Raw genomic sequence first — 18,601 nt, forward strand, 5'->3', positions numbered from 1 at the left:
TGAGCCGGGTTTCCGAACCCCGGCGTTGGGTGGCGAGGTACGTGTGCATGTGTAACGGTCGCTCGGAAGTTGGACGCACAACCTTGGCATTGCCCCCACCACGACTGGAGGAATTGCGATTGACGGAACAGGGTGTTGTTACACCAGTGGGTGTTTGCGCACTTGAACGAACCTGACAAACCAACAAACTATTTTATTCCCTCGTTATTCACGAACTTGATCTATCCGCAATTTTGGCTGTCCTTGAATCGCATCTGGAACCTCTGCGCCAACTACTGGTCATCGAGAGAGAGAAAGAGGGAAAGAAGAAAGTGATGAGAGAGATTGTGATGAGATAAAGTGGTGAGAGGTGAAGTGATGAGAGATAGTGTTATGATAATTTTCATGTATTTAGTGTATTTTTTCAGGTACTTATTTTAGGTTATTAATGAAAAAATATATAGCTTTTTCTTTGTCCAATATAATCCATGAAATTCACGAGCATCTCCGGCGGACCCCGGAGAAAAATCGACGTTACCATGGAGGGAGAGAGAGAAACACGCAAACTCCATTTTAAATACAGCAGGCGTCAGGGTCGGGTATCGAAGCCAGGACCTCCTGTATACCAGGCGAGGCAGTTAACATCTCCTCGCCACTATGGCATCGAGCGGACGTTGGTTTTTTTTCTCGAGTCGTCAGGCTCTCAGTCCACTCGGGTGTGCGCCCAGCTTGAGGAAGCGACGACGGAGAACTCGGCGCCTGCCAGACCAGGAACAGTGCCCACCTCTCGACGCCAACGTGCGCCTGGCGCCGCCTCGTGCGTCGCTGCCAGCTGCCACACTTTTAATGCCGCAAGCGAGCTAAACCCTACTTTGTGAGATACGTACCGTGTCATTGGACGTCTATTTGGTCTCGTGTGGGTTTTGATTGGTCAAACGATGGTTGGCTGTAGTTCTGGAGAGATGGGCTGTTGCTAGGCTGATGGGGGTTGGAGTTGCCGTCCCCCCCCCCCCCCGTTATCTGAAAGGCACGGTCACGGCAGTTTTAATTGAGTTGACGTTGCCCCCGCCGTCTGTTTAAATTGAACGTGTTGATGTGCGATGTTCAGTTCATTGAGCCTTTCATCAAACGTGCGGGCTTGATGAAAGGCTTTCAGAACACGACACGCACACCCTGAAGCTGGCATTGAGACGGGTCGCGTTGGCGACGTTGGAATTCCGTGGTTGTGCCTTTAAATGTCCTGTGACTCACTCACTAACAGCTGCGTGTAAGTTGTCTTGTGACTGTTGCACCCAGTTTAATAATGCTTCTTCCAGATGGGGTGGGCATGTGTTGGTGTAATGGTGAATCACATGATGGTTGACTGAATCTTTCCGCCAAAAAAGAGCGTTCACTACCTTTTGACCATTTTTATACAATTCGTGTATTAATGCGGTTTCCTTCCTTGCCATGACACTACTCATTGGTAGAAACTAGCAGAGATGTTCACGTTGTGTTTCCTGCACACATTAGCATAAACCTCTATATCAATGCACAAATCGGAGCCACAGCTCTTTCAACCTCGCAAAGCTGGACCAAGTCGGTTCTGGGCCAACGGGCGGAAGATTCACCTTTGTTTGACGAAGAAAAAAAAAAGGAAACGAGGAAAACAGAGGTCGTCGCCTCCGAGTCTCCGTCGCGGAATGCTTGCCTCGTAACAACAGCTCGCGTCACTGTCTGCCAATAACCAGTCGATAACCGCTTCCGCTCGGCTTTTAATGAACAGCGGCGAGGCCGGGTGGTCTCGCCGCTCCGGGGGCTTCGCTTTCGCCTCCGGGAAAGACGTGGGGCCTAATTTGGTACAAACTCTCGCGATCCAGGCTTCCCAAGCACTCGGAACTGTTGCTGGTCAAATTAAGAGGCAGGTTTTTTGGCGAAAAGGTTAACAAATGCGCCTTCTCCCAAGCCGTTCGCTCTCCAGCGAGTGATTTTTGTTTGTTTTTAAGGTCTAGGGGGCAGCGTGTGCGCGCCCGCCGCCTTCGCTTGCTGGCGACAAGGCGATTTCGATGACCTCCGACGAAGTGAAACAGAGTAGCCGTCCCTTTCGTTGGCCGTGTGCCCAGATTGCACAGAGTTGCTGAAACGTTCGTTGCAAGATTATACGCACGGGCTGGAAACAACGCACCTGGTGTGTGTTGCAATCGTCACGTACGTTCGCCGTCTCTAGAATTGCGGAAATAAATTAGTCGCGCCGAGTGTTGACGGCGATATTACCCGTCAAGTGGAGATGTAAGAGGTTCATGTCTCTCAGCCAGATCGTTGGAAATTAAAATCCCAGGAATTACTCAAACTAAACTATTTTTATTTTACCAAGTAATGCCCATTGAGCCATTGATAGCTCAACAAAGTGGCTTTTCTAGCAGCCTAATACTCTTAAACGCACGTTGATTCTAAATGTGGAGGGGAAAACCGGAGGACCCGGCGAGAACACGCAAACTCCAAATATACAACAGGCATCAGGGTAGGGATCGAACACACGACCTCCTGTATTATACCAGGCGAGGTAGTCAACATCTCAACAACGTGGCACCATTGACAGCTCGGCACCTCTCGTCCTGATCAACTGAGCAGCACCCCTTCGCGAGCAATCATCGGTGTCTGTTGCATAGAACGACTGGTGCCCATCACGGGCGTTGCCATCGCTGGCTCTCAGAGCCTCTTCCCCCATGTTGCTCTTTTAAGCAGAGGGGGGGGCACATTGACCCGAGTGGGGTGGTTGTACCCAATGGACCTCCTCATGGCACAAAGTACGGACAGCGCTTAATGTGTTTCGAGCTACGAGTCTGTGGCAACAGCAGTTAAGACTTCTCGGCCTGTGTTTTTCCACTGCCGCTGCTGCGGCCTCTGAGGTTTATTTACAGTCGTAAAGTTTATTTACAGTCGTAAAGTTTATTTACAGTCGTAAAGTTTATTTACAGTTGTAAAGTTTACAAGCGGTAGCTGCACCGCTCGTCTTAGGCGACCGAGGGGAAGCGAACGATGGTTGTACCAAAATCGGAGCGAGCCCTTTCATGGTGTCAAGGAGGCTTGTGACTTTGTACGAAGCCAGTGTTTTAGATGAGAAAACCAGCCCTTCCGAATACAATGCACACTGCCATTGTATGTATGTATGCGTGTGGGTGGGTGTGTGTGGGTGGCAACGGAGTGTCGCATAGCACGCATGCCCCTCTGCGTACATTTCAGTGTCGAGGCCTTGGTTTAAAGCGCAATGCACGTGCATTGTAACATGCACTGGGCCTGAATTTCAAGTTTTTTTGGAAAAGGCTTTGTAATGAACCCAAGAGCGCCTACTTCGTTTAGCAAAGTGAGAGGGCCAGGAGGAGGTATGCAGTCAACAATGCTTGACTCAGGGAGGAGGACACCCCTGCCATGCATAGTCCCATGGGATGTTGGCTATCAACAACAAGGCAACTCCTATGACTAATTGGGAATGGGACGCAAGCGTAGGATTGATCACCCTGTCGCTGGCCGCCTTTGGGGAGGGTGTATAGTATGAAAGGCCGAAACACCCTAGGAACCAAAGGTTCACTACTGACGATGCGCTCCCCAAATTTCACCAGGCTCACTGTTCATGAACTCTTGGAAGTGCTTGCACAAAGGATAGTAACATCTCATCCTGTGTTCTTTGGAATCAGCTAAGCATTTTTTTTTAAACGAAGCCACAGATTCTTAACAGCGGAACGACTGTACGTCAAGGTCATGTGACAATGTCTCAATGCACACACGAACCTGTGGTTGGTTACTCAACTCTGGAGGGCCCCCCCCCCCCGAGCCGTTTGTGTATTTTCCTACATTCCTTTGGCAGCCTCCACAGGAGCAAACCACGTGTGGTGGCTTCTCACAATACAGTACCTAATTTTGTCGAGCCCAGAGCAATGATGATGATGATGGGTTGAGTTCAACCACTGATCAACATTTTGACCTGCAAAGCTCGTTTTGAGATGTCTTAAAGATTTCCTGCCAGTGCCCCCTGGTGGCATAGTAGGCTACTTTAGCTGGTCACGAGTTCCTCCTAAGAGGCAATGTTGGCTCCTATAGCCAGTCACACGTCTCTCTAATTTATCCTTTTTTATTTTACCAGGTAAGGCCCACTGAGCTATATAGCTCTTATTTCAGAAGCGACCTGGCCTCAAATGCCTCGTGGCTGGCTATAAAAGCTAAGAAAAAATCATTACTTTTGATTTTGTCAAAGAAATGTGTACTCTGTGGATTTATAATGCTTTAACTTATTTTCGCCTGTTTACTTGTTTGGTTCAGTGAGTGCGTGCCAAGGGTATATTCTCATTTCTTTCACAAAATTCTGCACCGAGATACGGAATTTATCATTTTTCCTACAACACTTTGAGGCAACGTGGTGCCACACACCGTAACGTGTCAGATAACGCTCAGTCGTAGAAAGTGTGACGGAGAAAATTGCCTCGCTAAATAACTAGCACAGGCTGTACTTTAATATTAAGCCATGCGTCTATACATGATCTTCAATAATGTAATGCCCTAATCCGAATAACAAGGTCATCATTTTTCACCGCATGCATAGTTAAATGTCCTGTGGCACTATGTGGTTAAAAAATACATGACTAGCAATGATAAAGTTTTGAGTTTAAATCCTGGTTAGGTGTTTACTCAAACCAACCATCATCCCTTCGTTGTCCATAAATATTTGTTACCGTTTTTTTGGGAAGTCAACAGTGGCCATTCTGTGGAGGTAGTAGTGACCTCTACTGATGAGGTGACCTCTACTGACGAGGCGCATTCATTTTTAAGCAGGCGGCAATTGTCACAGCGCTTGGCGAAAGTGCTCGTTCAACACAACCATCGCTGTGTGAGCGAACAGCCAACGCTTGAGAGTTAAATAAAACAATAATTTAGCTCGATTAGAAAAAGTGCCGGCGTTGCCAGCTGCGGGTTCGTCCAACCAACCTCGAGCCGCTGTGCAAATCAACGCGCGAATCAAACTAATTTAAAACCATTTCACGAAATGCGTAGAAGTGAGCGCTCGGCCAGATTAAAAACATTGGCCTGGCTCGGTGGTGGAGGGAGCGCAGAGTGGCGAAGCGAGCCTGCCACCTCAGCCCATCGACACACAGCTGGCTTGGTCTTGGAGCGTCCTGCCAGTGAGCCTTGGCCACTCCGCGCGGCCTCGGGGTGGTGCACCCAGCCTGGCACAAGTGGCCTCCTGGTGGAAGGTGTTGGCCGCGGTTGTTCGTGTCCGCGCGGTGACTCCCAGCAACCTGGGTTCAGTTCCCAGCGACCGTGGATCAGTCGCGTATGGTATCCGAACCTATCCACGGACCTCCCCTCAGTTAGCTGAGGCCTTGAATGATCCGCCATGGTGGGGGACACTGCCAAGACCGCCCAAGCAGACCTTAATGCACGTTCCCTCACAGCACTTGTTTCGGCGATTCAATTCCCGCTCACGGCCACCAGCACCAGTGAGGATGATCTGAAGAGCTCCTGAGCCTCAAATGAGTACCTGGCATTGTGTATTATCATCGCCACTGGGGAGACAAAGGTGGCCAGGGGTGGTCCTGGCCACCCCACCTACTCGTGTGCCATGCCAGCCTTCATCGGTGCTGCTTGCTAACAGCGCTTGCCCTAACCGTCTGTTAAAGCTACACAAAGGGTCTTTGTCTTTTTTATACACGGCATGAGTTTGTTGTGGTGACTCACGGTGGGGTTTGGTGGATCCTCTGCTGCTGCTCGTGGGAGCAGGTGACCCGTCCACCACGGACCAGGGCTTTGTGGAGTACCAGCTCGTGGGCCCCGTGCGCTACATGTGGTGGTACCACCTGGTCGGACTCATCTGGGTCAGCGAGTTCATCCTCGCGTGCCAGCAGTTGGCCATCGCCGGCAGCGTCGTCACCTACTACTTCACGAGGCAAGGGCTCGCGATCGCTTCCCGGCAATTTGCTCGTTCGGCCGGTGGCTAAGAGATGTTAACTCCCTCGTCTGGTATGAGGGAAGTCGTCGGTACGATCCCGACCCTGACGCCCGCTGTATATTTGGAGTTTGCGTGTCTAAAACTATTTTTTATTTTACCAAATACGGTCCACTGAGCTTGTTAGCTTCTCCTTCAGAAGCGACCTGGCTCTCACAAATGATAGCTCAACAAATTGGATTATAATCACGTGGAAACGTATAGCAGTCAAAATAATCCAAATGATAAAACTTGATTTCTACTTAATCCAAATGATCCCGAATGAAAATGCTCTCCACGAGCACCGGCTCAGAAAAGTTTCAAAACACTTGCCTTTGTTAAAAAAAATCACATGGAATGTGCTGGACCTAAATCGTAACTCACAAGCCAAGCAGAAAAGTTTTTAGCCCGGATGGTGCTGGGGATAGGCAGCCACCAGGGATAAAACACAAATCGTTGAGTGACGTTGCATTGGCAGTGGCGCACAGGTGAAGAAAACAACTCGGCACATTAATCAATAACACTGCTGCCTTAAAAGTAATATAATAATAGGCATGGTTTCTGGCAAAAAGGCCCTACTTCATGCATAAAACAGGCGCTTATTGCAGTGTTCTTCACTAATTTGCACAAGGAGGCCCACTTTTCGCCGTTAAGACATCTACAGTGTGAGGAGGGCCACCACGCGTTTGAAACCATTGTTGGATCTGACAGCAGGACAATGGTGACGGGGGGGGGGGTGTTTTCACTTTTGTGTATTGTCGGGGGCCGCACGTCAGGTGCGCCGCGGTGGCTAGGAGATGTTAACTACCTCGCCTGGTATACAGGCAGTCGTGGGTTCGATCCCAACCATGATGTATTCTGTATATTTAGGGTTTGCGTGTCCTTTCTGTGGTGGCGTGTATTTTTTTCTTCCGGGTCCTCCGGTTTCCCCCTCCACATTTAGAAACATGAGTTTAGAGTATTTGGCTGCTATCCATTTCCACTCCCTATCGTGTTTTTGTATTGTCTGTTGTTGTAACCGTCTGACCCGCCCCTACTGGACATCTGTGAAAAGAACTTTACAGCTCATCGGATTCCTCCAGTTCGAATAAATATACCGATTCCGAGTATAACACTACACTGGGTAGGCCAAATTCATCTCTGGATGTGCGATAATCGGTGCTTCTATTTGTCATTTTAATTGAACCCCCGGGCATGCCGTTGTTCTGCACGCGCCGTGCCGGGCGCGCACAGGAACAAGAGCGAGCTGCCGATGACGCCCATCCTGTCGTCCATCAAGCGGCTGCTGCTCTACCACCTGGGCACGGTCGCCAAGGGCTCCTTCATCATCACCCTCGTCAAAATCCCACGCCTCGTCCTCATGTACATTCACCAGAAGCTCAAGGGCACGGTACGCCGCGTCTCCACGTTCCCCGCGCTCTGCTTGTGTTGAACGGCCTCCCGATGCGTTCCCAGGAAGCCGGGTGGCTGATGGGATGTTTCGTAAGGTTTTTTACGTAAATAAAACGTGAATTGTGAATGCTGTTGGTTTACACTCCAATACGCCGGCGTGCTGAAGTAGTAACTCGCTTGCACATTCTGTTTACGTGACCGACCTTACTAATTGGTCGTGTCGGGTGGTGGCGGGTTTAACGACACATTCATATTTACGCGATCTAACCCCAAAAAAAACTATTTATGGCCGATGGGATGTGTACATTTTATATTATTGTTCGTGTGGGGGGGGGGGAGAGATGTGTGAAGGAGGCATTTTGTCTCCCTATTTTGTTCGAATGTTGTGTCTACGCATTTGCCCCTTCCGTCTCCCACATCCACCGAATCGTCCCCTCTGCTGGCACTTCCGCTGGTTGCGTACAGTAGCTGTTGTTGTCGGGGTCATTACGCGGTACAGTGCAGTTCACCGCTGCGCGAGGGCTCCGGCAATGCTTGAGACGTCACGTGACCCCGGCCTGCGTTATTGTTTCACTTTCTTAGTTGATTTCATTTACTTTCTTGGTCAATGTCGGCTCGATGTCCAGTTTGCATGTTCATACAGGTCGGCTCTGTACGACCGTCGCGAGATGTTTTTTTAATGTATTTAAACGCGATGTGAAATTTGAATAACGTTCACGTTTTAATCGTGTTCCCTCTTCTCACCGTGCGGCGGGTTTATTTTTTAATGCCGTAATGTTCTTTGGGAGTGAGCGGTACACACGGTTTTGAATGCACGTTCGTCATCGTCGTTGTCACCGTGACCATGCATTGGGCACGATCCCTGCAGTCATGCACACTTGCATTGTGTAGCAACTCGGCAGTAATCATTCAGTCGATCATCGGTTATCCAGCGGCTTCTGGGGGGAATGGGGGCGCCGGATTTTAAAAAATGCCGGATCACTAATTGGTTAAAAAATCTTAATTTTGAACATTCTTGTACAACATGTTTTTCGGTGTTGTGGATATGTTTTTAGTGTTTTACATGTGTTTATTATATGGCATTAATTAACATGCGAATAGACAAAATGAATATCCTCCATAATAGAGGGTTTTGGGTTAGATCGGGTAAATATAACCCTGTCGTTAAATATCCTTCTGTAAAACGTTACCGTATTTACCGTACCGTACTTACCCCACCAATCTCGAAGGCTCTGCATGGAGTGATGTAGTCCTACACTATTGTTTAAACAACATCATTTGTTTGACCATTGCCGGACTGGTTACAGCCTTTGAAGCGGCTTTTCCGGTTTCCCCGAATCAGACCGGGATCGCCAGATAATGTTGGAAGCAGGATAATCGAAGATCCACTGTAGTAATGACGATGACGATGCTGTAATATTAACGACAGTGGCAGTTATGAGATGAAAGTTGCTACTCTGCTGTGCTTACGTCTGCAGGAAAATGCGTGCACCAACTTCATGCTGAAGTGTTGCATCTGCTGCCTTTGGTGTTTGGAAAAGTGTCTCAAGTACCTGAACCAGGTAAGGGCTTTGATTGTTTTTGATTTTTTATATTTTATTTCTGACTTCCTCGCTCTTGTCCTGATGATGTTTCCCATGCAAACTCCCTGCCAAATGACAAAAATTTGGTTGTGGGAATTTTGACGTAAACTTAACGATGAGCTGAAACGATAATAATATAATCAACGCCTTGTTAAACACTTAACCGTGTAACGATTCAACTTGTATTCCTTTAAATGGTGTTGTATGTATGTATGATGAACTTCTTTCGCAATGTAATTAGCCAACCGCGCTAATCGGATGTGTGGGGGGTGGGGGAAGGACACCAAACTAAACACAATTAGCAGTTCTTAAGAAATTAGTTTTCAATCTATACGATTGAAAAGTGCACAGCTCCAGTGGCTTCCTAATATCGGAGGAAAGAGCGTTCCAGACGGCCGCAGAAGTGTACCTGAAAGCGCGCATCCGTTCAGTGGTTCGCCAAAAGCCGCCGCCGCCTCTGCTGCGAGGATGACCGGAGTTTGCGTGACGGCTTCTGCTCCTTGTCGCCGCTGATGAAACTCGCTCTGGCTCTGGCTCCGTGCGTCCCCGTGCGCCGCAGAACGCGTACACGGCCACGGCCATCAACGGCACCAGCTTCTGCTCGTCGGCACGCGACGCGCTCACCATCCTGGTCTCCAACGCGCTGCGCGTGGCCGCCATCAACTGCGTCGGCGACTTCATGCTCTTCATGGCCAAGGTGAGAGGGAATGACACCCCAGTGTGGGCTGTGGCACTATGACGTGAGACACTGAATCGTGACACTGAACGATGAGCTGGGATGCTAAAATCATGAGCATGTGACACTGTGAAGTGTGACACCACCAACACTGTATTGTCACACTGAATCATGAGCTGCGACATGGCACAGTGTGGGCTCATGATGCTGTGCACCCCATGGCATTCCTACGGCCGGGGAAGTCTCCAAAGGATCGCTACTGTGGATTCTCCCGTGGGAATCCTCCAGTCTAAATAAAGATTCCGCTTCTGCAACAAAACCTAAAACTATTTTAATTCAACCAGGCAAGGCCCAGCGAGCGATGTAGATCTTTTTCAGAAGCGACCTGGCTATCCCAAATGATAGCTCAACGAAGTGGCCTGTCACGTGGACATTTATCGCAACCAAATACTCTTGAACGCCTGATGTTGATTCTAAATGCTGGAGGGAAATACCGGAGGACCCGGAGAAAAACTGGCACGACCACGGGGATAGAGACACGCAACCTCCAAATACACGACAGGCGTCAGGGTCGGGATCGAACCACACGACTCCCTGCATACCAGACGAAGGGAGTTAACATCTCGCCGCCGTGGCGCCCACACAGATCCTGGTGGTGTGCTTCACCGGCTTCGCGGGCGCCTTCATCCTCAACTACCAGCGCGACTACCACATGTGGGTGGTGCCCCTGCTGCTCGTGTGCCTCTTCGCGTACCTGGTGGCGCACTGCTTCCTGTCGGTGTTCGAGATCGTCGTGGACGTCCTCTTCCTATGCTTCGCCGTCGACACGGAGCACAACGACGGCACGCCGGGCAGGGAGTACTACATGGACAAGTCGCTCATGGTGAGCGGTCGTGGCGGTTGCAGGCAGGGCGGGTACAGGGAGGGGGTGGGTACAGGCACATGGATAGATAACCGGCTCAATACGCTGTATCGAGTACTTTGACCAGTGTGGTGAAGTATGGTCAAGAAAAAAGCAAAGCCTCTTGAGCAGCAGCATAGGGAGGAGGCCTTCAACACGGGGTTGATGATGGCGCTGTCGATAACGATGGTCCTGGAACACGTTGTAGATCGTTGGTGTCAATGACAGCCGTGACTTGTACGGCGCATTTCCGCACGCTTTAGTTGTCGCCTACGTTGGGGGGTAACGAACAGCGTCACGCCGGGCCGAATATAACGTCGGTCGGTGGGTCGGCGAGCAAACGGTGACCCCTCGCCACGCGTGCACCGACCTCCCCCTCCTCTCCCCGCAGGAGTACGTGAAGAACAGCGAGGAGGCGCTCTCCAACCTGGAGCGCAAGCGCAAGCAGGGCCGCGCCTCGGGAGACGCGGGCCGCGAGCTCAAGCCCATGGTAGGTGGGCCGCGCCAGGGGCCGGCGCCGACGCCGGCTCGCGACTGGCCCTTCCAGCTGGGCTACGTGTGCCTGTGGGCGCTGCTGGACTGCGCTGGCTCGCCCGGGCGCGCGGGCCCCGCCGCCCTGTGCCTCCCTGAGCACCTGCTTCTCTCTCTCTCTCTTTACGCCGCGCCGCTGACGCTCGCCTGGCACCTGCAGCGCCGCCGGCCCCGGGCGGTGCGTCCGGCCGCCGCCATTTGACGACGACGACGGCGGCGGCGGGGGTGGGGGTGGCGCGATTTACGCGGCACGGAGAAGGGCGGCGAGGGTGGTGGGTGGGGGGGGATGGCACGGAGCCTCGAAGGTACCCGACGCCGCCGAGGGAGGGGCCCAATATTGGGATGGCGACGCGAAAATGGGCGGGCGGCATCTGTTTGTAGCGGTCTTCCCCGTAGGAGCCCTCCTGTCTGGCCGGTGCATGAGGGAGCCTTTCCAGGAGAAAAAACAGAGCAAGGTCGTTGAGTTCCAGTCGCGACTTGGGGAGGAGGGTTAATGCCAATACAGGGGGTGATGGGAGAGAGGCTGTGGCCTGGTGCCGAAAACGTTGTAGCACCTCGCTTGCTGAATGGGCGCGAAGGTAGCGAGATGTTCACTACCTCACCTGGAATGCAGGAGGTCGTGGGTTCCATCCCGACCTCTGACGCCTGCTGTATATTTGGAGTTCTCGTTTTCTCCCCTTGGTGGTCGTGTGGATTTTTCTCCGGGTCCTCTGGTTTTTTTTCTCCACATTTAGAATCAACATCACACGTTTAGAGTAATTTGGCTGCTATAAATTCCCACGTGATGAGCCACTTTGTTGAGCTGTCATTTGTGATGGACATGTCACACCTCTGAAAAAGAGCTGTGGGCCTTACCTGCTAAAATAAAACATAGTTTAGTTCCTAGTTTAGAATGTTAGCCTTGGGCTTTTTTGTTACCGGTCAAATGGCAGGAATTGCCCATTGGGTTCTATAATCAGTTTAAGGATTTACCCATAGTCTATGGAGTTTCACAATTGATCATTGTATTCAATTGTACATCGATTTGCAACAACTACCTACCAGTTCCAGAAACCACCCACCGTATACAACATCTATCACATTCTGACGTTGTGCTTCTATGTATCTCCGTTGCCATCTGTTGGAGCAAGTCCAACTCGGCCACGCGTTCCAGCCGTGTTGGCAGCGTGTGCACGTTAAGTTGTAGGGTGTTGGGAGTCCCCTTCACCGCTGAATCTCGGACCGCGCCAGCGGTTATTAGGATGGGCATCGCGGCCCGCCGTTTTTCAGAGACATTGTTCCTCGCCGTAGAGAACCGTAGCGGCACGACGGCGCTCGGTGTTAGCTGGCGCCAAACTGTGCCACACGCCGTCCCGCATGGCCTTGTGGGAGCCCTCGGTACCAATTAAGTTATTTCATATTTTGCTCCGATTTCTTTTCTGAGAACGTACACGTACGTCATCGGAACAGAATCGGATTGGGAAAGGCTTTATGCGCGCCAATGTGCGTTGGCCAGAATCGGAGACAGTGGCTGGCACAACTGCACAGGGAGTGGCCTATCTGGATGGGTAATCCCCGGAGTTAGAGGACTCTCTTGGTGACATCTAGCCGGATCGGCTCCCCATATCGGCACCCCCCCCCCCATCCCCCACCCTTTCCTCATCTGTGCTTTGCTGCCAACGCTTTGCCCGCTATCCTTGTGTTTGTCTGAAAGCTGCTGCATCCTGTCTCAGAATCCTGGGAGAAACCTCGCCTGCCTGTCCCCTCACACCGTGCTCTCTCGCTCGGGCTCAGACGTGATGTTGTCTCTGTAATATAGTTTTTTTTGGGTTAGATCACGTAAATGTGTCGTTAAACCAGCCACCACCCGACACAGCCAATTAGTAAGGTTTGTCACGTAAACAGAACGTGCCAATTCGTCACTAGTACAGCACACCGATGTGTTGGAGAGCCAAGCCACAACGTTTACAATCGGAGTATGACGTTTTGACAGTATTTACAACCAGCTTCATCAGGCGACAGCCAGATTTGTGGAGAAATCCTCCTGCTTCGTTCCTTAAATATAGAGGCGTAGATGTGGTGACGTCACTCGTGAGTCCTTCACGTGCGTCTCGTCTCGTCAGTCATGGACTTTTTATTCAAACGAGTGAAGGCCGGTTATGATGAGCCCGGGGGGGGGGTCCCTTTTGTCAAGGGAGACCTCGGGGTAAGTACAGGGAAATGTGCAGAAGCAAGGCAGTGAAGAATGATAGTTGGGTGTAAGCACAAGGAAAGTATTAAACCGGGAATGAAAATTAACCTGCAAAAAAAGTATTATTAATTTCCCACAAAGTCAACGGTTAACTTTTTTCTGTTAAAACCTGCAACGCATGCATACAAATTGTAAACTTTAGCGAGACGTATAAATGATGTCTCCTTTTTAAAATGAGCTTCAGGGTGTAGCCCCCTTCGTATCTGTCCGCAGTCCTAAGACAGCGGTGGAAGTTCCACAGTCCTACGCCCGAAGCCAGCCCGTTGACAGCATCGCCACCATTGGTTGGTGTCGCACAAAGTGGCCCCGACTTCAATCGACCCCCCGGAGAGGCTACGGCTCCGGGCTGTCGACAGGGGAGACGAGCACGGTCCCCCGCCGCTCAGATGAGCAGGACGCCCATGGGGGTTCTGCATCCTTCCCACAGCCTCCGCACACCCCCAGCACTGTCGTGTGTGTGTCCGTGTGTCTGTGTGTGCGTGTCTGTGGGCGTGTGCGCGTCTCCGTGTGTCCGCGTGCACGTGTCCGTGCGTGCGCATGTCCATGTGTGTGCGCGTGTCCGTCGGCGCGTGCGTATGCAGGCGGCGAGCAACGCGTGACGGGCGCCGCGGGGAGGAGCCAACGTCTTCCACGCTCCGCCTCCCGAGACCTCGCCACTCCCTCCCCACCCCCTCCTCCTCCGCAGCAGCAGCAGCAGCAACAGCAGCAGCCGCCTTCAGGACCCACCGACAGCCCCTAAGTCCACTACCGTCTCCAGCCACGGAGGCAGCCACACGGACGACGTTTTGGTCGATGCCGGAGCTGCTTTGGTTACCGCCAATCGTTGGCCTTTGGTTTTCAAACGAAACGACAATGACGACAACAACAACAACAACAAAACACGCGCGCGAGAGGATTCAAATGCCGCCAGTTCACGTTCTTCCGCTCCACGCCGGGTTGCCGTGCGGTTGGCGCTTTTAAAAATAAAATTGACACCAGGAGGAGCAGCTCGGACGCGCATGGACTTGATCCAAGACGAAGCAGCGGCAGCAGCAGAGACTTCCGGTGGTTGGTTCCGAATCCACAGCATTAATCGGTTCGGGCGTGATAAGAACGTTAGAGAGTTTTTGTTGTGGAACGACCAAAAAAAAAAACCCAACATCTTTTTCAGCCCCTTCCAGCAACACGATGTAGTGATTCCTAGTCGTAGCGCCAAGAGGAGTGGGGGTCGTGGGTGCCGTGGGTGCTTCTTGTGGGGCGCGCGTGTGCACGCTCAGTAAGCCCACGGGACGCTTTGGCCCGTTTTTGGGAGGAAAGTGAACAAAAGAAAAATGAACGCGGTGGAGCCGTTTGTGAGCGCGGGTTTCACGAGCGGGCTCCAGTTTTAGTCGATAACCTTAGGATTTATAGCCTCTGAATAATTGTGGCGTGCATCTTTGAAAATGCTGCCTCCAACTTGGTGCAAGCCAACACATGAAATGTGCCTAGCGTGCAGGGGTGTGGGGTTTCTTTTGCAAGTAAGGGGGGGGAGGCGAGGCGAGGCAGGGGTTATGGGGGACCGTCTTCAGCGACACGTGCGACCCACGGCTGGGTACGATCACGCTAAAGCCCCCTTCTCTGCCCGGTGACAAGCGGCACACGGTTTGTTTGTTTGTTTTTTAATAACAAAGAAGTCGCGTGAAAACACGTTTCGCTTGATGCAATTTTTACTTCCTGCTGGGAGTCGACGGGGTTGACGGCTCACGCGCCGGTCGGGCGGACGGCGAGGGGTGTGTACACAGAAGCACGGGGGGCTGGCCAACCAGCCGCGGTCTGGGGCAGGAGCAGTACCCCACGCTGCCCGGGGGCCTTGCACCTTCACACCGTCGTCAGCCCGGAACCCTACGCAGACTGATTAGAATGAGCAGGTAGACTAATATAACACTAACTTTTTTAATTGTACTTTTACTTACTCTCACACTCGGTCATATAGGCGCGTGAATGTGTGTAATGGGGGTGGTAGGGTCTACGCACGACGCTCGAGACCAATTTGACTTGAGCAAAGCAACTTGGGGTCGAGTGCGTGAGCGCCGCACATCAGCTGGGGGTGTTCACTGGCGCGGGGGGACCCACCTGTCGCTCAGCGTGGGTCTCGAGAGAGAGTCACTGGCTCGACCCCGACGTCCACGCGATGAGCAGCAACCCTTGGTGAAGCAAGTCGTAATAAATACGTTCGTGTGACGTTCAAACGGCGTTGGTGGGATCCAGTTGGCTTCGCGCGCGAATCGTGTTTACCGGGGGCAGCGGCGGCGGCAGCGCCTTACTCGCAGTCTGCGGGAGGCCTTGAGATCACAGCGCTCGGCCAGCAAGTTGACACAAAGCCTATCTTCCCTTCCGTGTCAATAAAAAAAAACGAGCTCCGCTTTTTACGACGGCCGACAGCAGTTGTCGTGCAGAGCGACAGACACGGGGTCGCCTCCGCGGGGGTCATTCGCGGCGTTGACGCACCGCTGGCTTACGACTGCCGGCGGAGATGAGCGGACAGCTGAACAACCCCGAGCGAGGGCGCGGTTGCCCGCTCGCCCATGTGTGGACACACACTGGCGGCCGTCCACCGGCTGTAGTCGGACGAGCGAACTGAAATTTATTCGCATCGGAAGTACACGTTCTGATTTGAAGCCGCGTCCTATTTGCGAGATAACGTGTTCCGACTTCAGTTTACGATGTGGGGGCGGGCAGGGGAGGGCGGGTGGAACCCGTGGCGATGAGGCCATTGTGTGGTAATCGAGAAACGCTGTGCTCCGTGCTGCCCGTTGCCTGGGCAGGGAGCACGCTGGCGTGAATATTTCGTCTCTCCTAGCTGCACAGACTAACGCCCCCTACCGATTTATCGTTCTGAAAAGCACCAACGTGCAACTCAAACTCCGAGATGTGCCACACGTGCAAGCCGCATCTTCGACCGACGTGCACGCCGCATCTTCGACCGGCGGTCACAGGCACCCCCAGGTGTTCTATTGTCATTATAAAGTCGTGACGCAGGTCAGTAGTTAATAAAACCTGAAGGCAACCGTATTCGCCAAATTAAATAATGCTCAAATCCAGCGATTTATAGAATGACTCCTGTGCTAAACCTTCGCGCTCGGGGCGCGCGTGCGATGCCACCTACCCAGCCATCCGCCCGCCCCTTCCTCCCAGCTTGCGAGTTTTCTTGGCTTGAAGAGTTTCATGAGCCCTGCACTAACGAGTAAATAAAATAAAGCCTTTTTGGTTTAGGATATTTTTGTTTGGTGGTATTAGCTACATCTGCGATTAACGCAGTGCCTTAACCCGTAGTTCGTGTTGACGTAATGACGTTAAACTGCGGTCGCAGCTCGATTATAGATTGACCGGTGAGAAAGAGGCTGGCCGTGTCGAGACGGAGCCTGGAGTGCATGAGGGTTGCCCCCCCCCCCCCCCCGTCGCATGGGGGACATGGATCTCGCTCGGAACACTTCCGTCGGAGTCACAGACGCGTGTGCCCGCGTTTCTCCGCTTAACCAACCCGCCTCTGTCGTCCCCTCGCTCGCCACAGGTCTCCCTCCCCCCCCCCCCCCCCCCCGGCTTGCCGCTTCCAATTTCTACCGAGAGCGAGCACTGGGGAGAGCCCACCGATTCAAGAATGGTTTCTGGAGAGGCAGGTCAAGCGGGTGAACGCGCGCGGTCATTCCGCGAGGAGTTGCGCCGGTCGGGGATCGCTCTGCGTCGGCGCTCTGCCAGGTTTCAATGAGAAATGTTGGGAGGGGGGGGGTGAGTGTGGTCGACGTTGCTGGGAGAAGGACGCGTCGGATCCATCCTGGAGCGTACGGGGTTCGTGATTCCCTGTGTGTCCCCCCCCCCCCCCGTCTGTGTGCTCATTCACTCTCGAAGCGACGGTCCGCGTCAAAAAGCTCGTGACCTCCTTCCGTTTGAATCCTCGGTCGTCTCTTGCAGTCTGCGAACTCAGAGCCACCCCAAGTTCGCAAAAGTTCGCCTCGTCCGCCCCACCGCCGCGTTAAGACGGAAGCTTCACCTCGACCTGGATAACCTCGCGATTGAAGCCTTGGTCGCATTGAGTCTGGGGGGGGGGGGGGGGGGCAATATTCTGGCTGGAGCCAACCTCAAAGTCGGTCTCCTGGAACCCAGCTGGAGGCGGCGAGAGCCGTCTCGGAGAGTGGCGGCCTCTCGCGTTTCCACATTCCAGGGCTCCAAGTGGAGCATGGCATGGAGCCACACTGTACACGGGGCAAGTTTCTGACAACGACAAAAAAAGACCCCCATCGGCCATCGGTAGAAATGACCCTGGGACAATAAGCGGTGGCGGGTGCCCCCACGCCCACGTCGTGCCAACCGGTTCGATGGCGCGTTTTGTTTTTGCGCGAAATACCCCGGTCCGCGGAAAAGAGCGTCCGTGCGGATTTTCTCTTCCTCTCCAGTCGCACAGCCCGTCAAGTCCCCCCCGCCGTCTGTGACGTGTCCACGGCGTGGCGTCTGTCTCCCCGCTCACGTGGGGGATTGGGGGGGGGCAGCGTTCCCCGTGGACGTCGTTCGTGGAGAGAGGCCCCCGCCCCGTCACTCGTTCGCTCAAAAAATTGGGAGCAGCCGAAATTGATGACCCCGCTGTTGATTGACAACAACGCTTGAAAAGTGGTATTTGTTTTCATCGAGTGCCACTTGACACCAGCAGTGCCACCACAGCCGAATGTAATGCCCATTTTCAACGAATGCATGAATGCGGAGCCGTAGGCAGCCCCCGTAGGGTTATCACGGTTCAGTGTTATTTTTCAGGGCTCATGAAGATAGACAAACTAGGATTATTACGGTTCAGTGCTAAAGCCCGCAGTTTGGCTTTCCGTCACCTTCCCCCACGAAACACCGGTTAAGCCCTCTTCGCTCTTGACAGATTACAGTAAATCGTGGTGTGTGCTGGGTTATTTTTTCAGAAACAATTTTGTCACTTGACAACGCGAGCTTATACGCATCCTCCATTGCACTATTAGAAGCGGGTGTTTTCACTCGGAGGGGATGGCGTTTTAAATATCGGAGCCTTCATTGGGATGTAATCATCGCGGCTGATATGATGATGATAAAGAACATTGACAAGAGTTCTTGATGGAAAATCCTAAATCCCAAGTGACGACGCCGAGTCGTGCCCGCTGCCGCTCAAATCCCCGCGCCGTGGTCCACTCGGCCTCCTGCTCGTGTCTCCAGGGTGAAAAAACATTTACGCGGCGGTGGCGGCAGGTTGCCCTTCAGAGGGAACGATCGAATATCCGCCACGTCCATCTGGGACCCGCCAGCGGCCGGCTCGTGTGTGGTGGTGGGGGGCAGGGTGGTGGGGGGCAGGGTGGTGGGGGGCGCGGGTCTCCGGTCGCTGGAC

The 18,601-nt window shown here is 52.7% G+C and overlaps 1 protein-coding gene across 1 annotated transcript in view; it reads left to right on the forward strand.

Annotated features, from left to right (window-relative positions):
• Positions 1–18,533, forward strand: part of SLC44A1 (solute carrier family 44 member 1) — a 73,390-nt gene extending 54,857 nt beyond the window's left edge. The window contains exons 10-16 of the mRNA XM_078876961.1: positions 5,731–5,896; positions 7,169–7,325; positions 8,806–8,889; positions 9,470–9,607; positions 10,233–10,469; positions 10,879–10,977; positions 13,830–18,533. Of these exons, the coding sequence (XP_078733087.1) occupies positions 5,731–5,896; positions 7,169–7,325; positions 8,806–8,889; positions 9,470–9,607; positions 10,233–10,469; positions 10,879–10,977; positions 13,830–13,847 (899 nt within the window). The 3' untranslated portion in view covers positions 13,848–18,533. The remainder of the gene's footprint in view (positions 1–5,730; positions 5,897–7,168; positions 7,326–8,805; positions 8,890–9,469; positions 9,608–10,232; positions 10,470–10,878; positions 10,978–13,829) is intronic.
• Positions 18,534–18,601: the final 68 nt, after the last annotated feature.

This window comes from Lampetra fluviatilis, chromosome 46, assembly GCF_964198595.1.
Source record: "Lampetra fluviatilis chromosome 46, kcLamFluv1.1, whole genome shotgun sequence".
Classification (NCBI taxonomy): Eukaryota; Metazoa; Chordata; class Hyperoartia; order Petromyzontiformes; family Petromyzontidae; genus Lampetra; species Lampetra fluviatilis.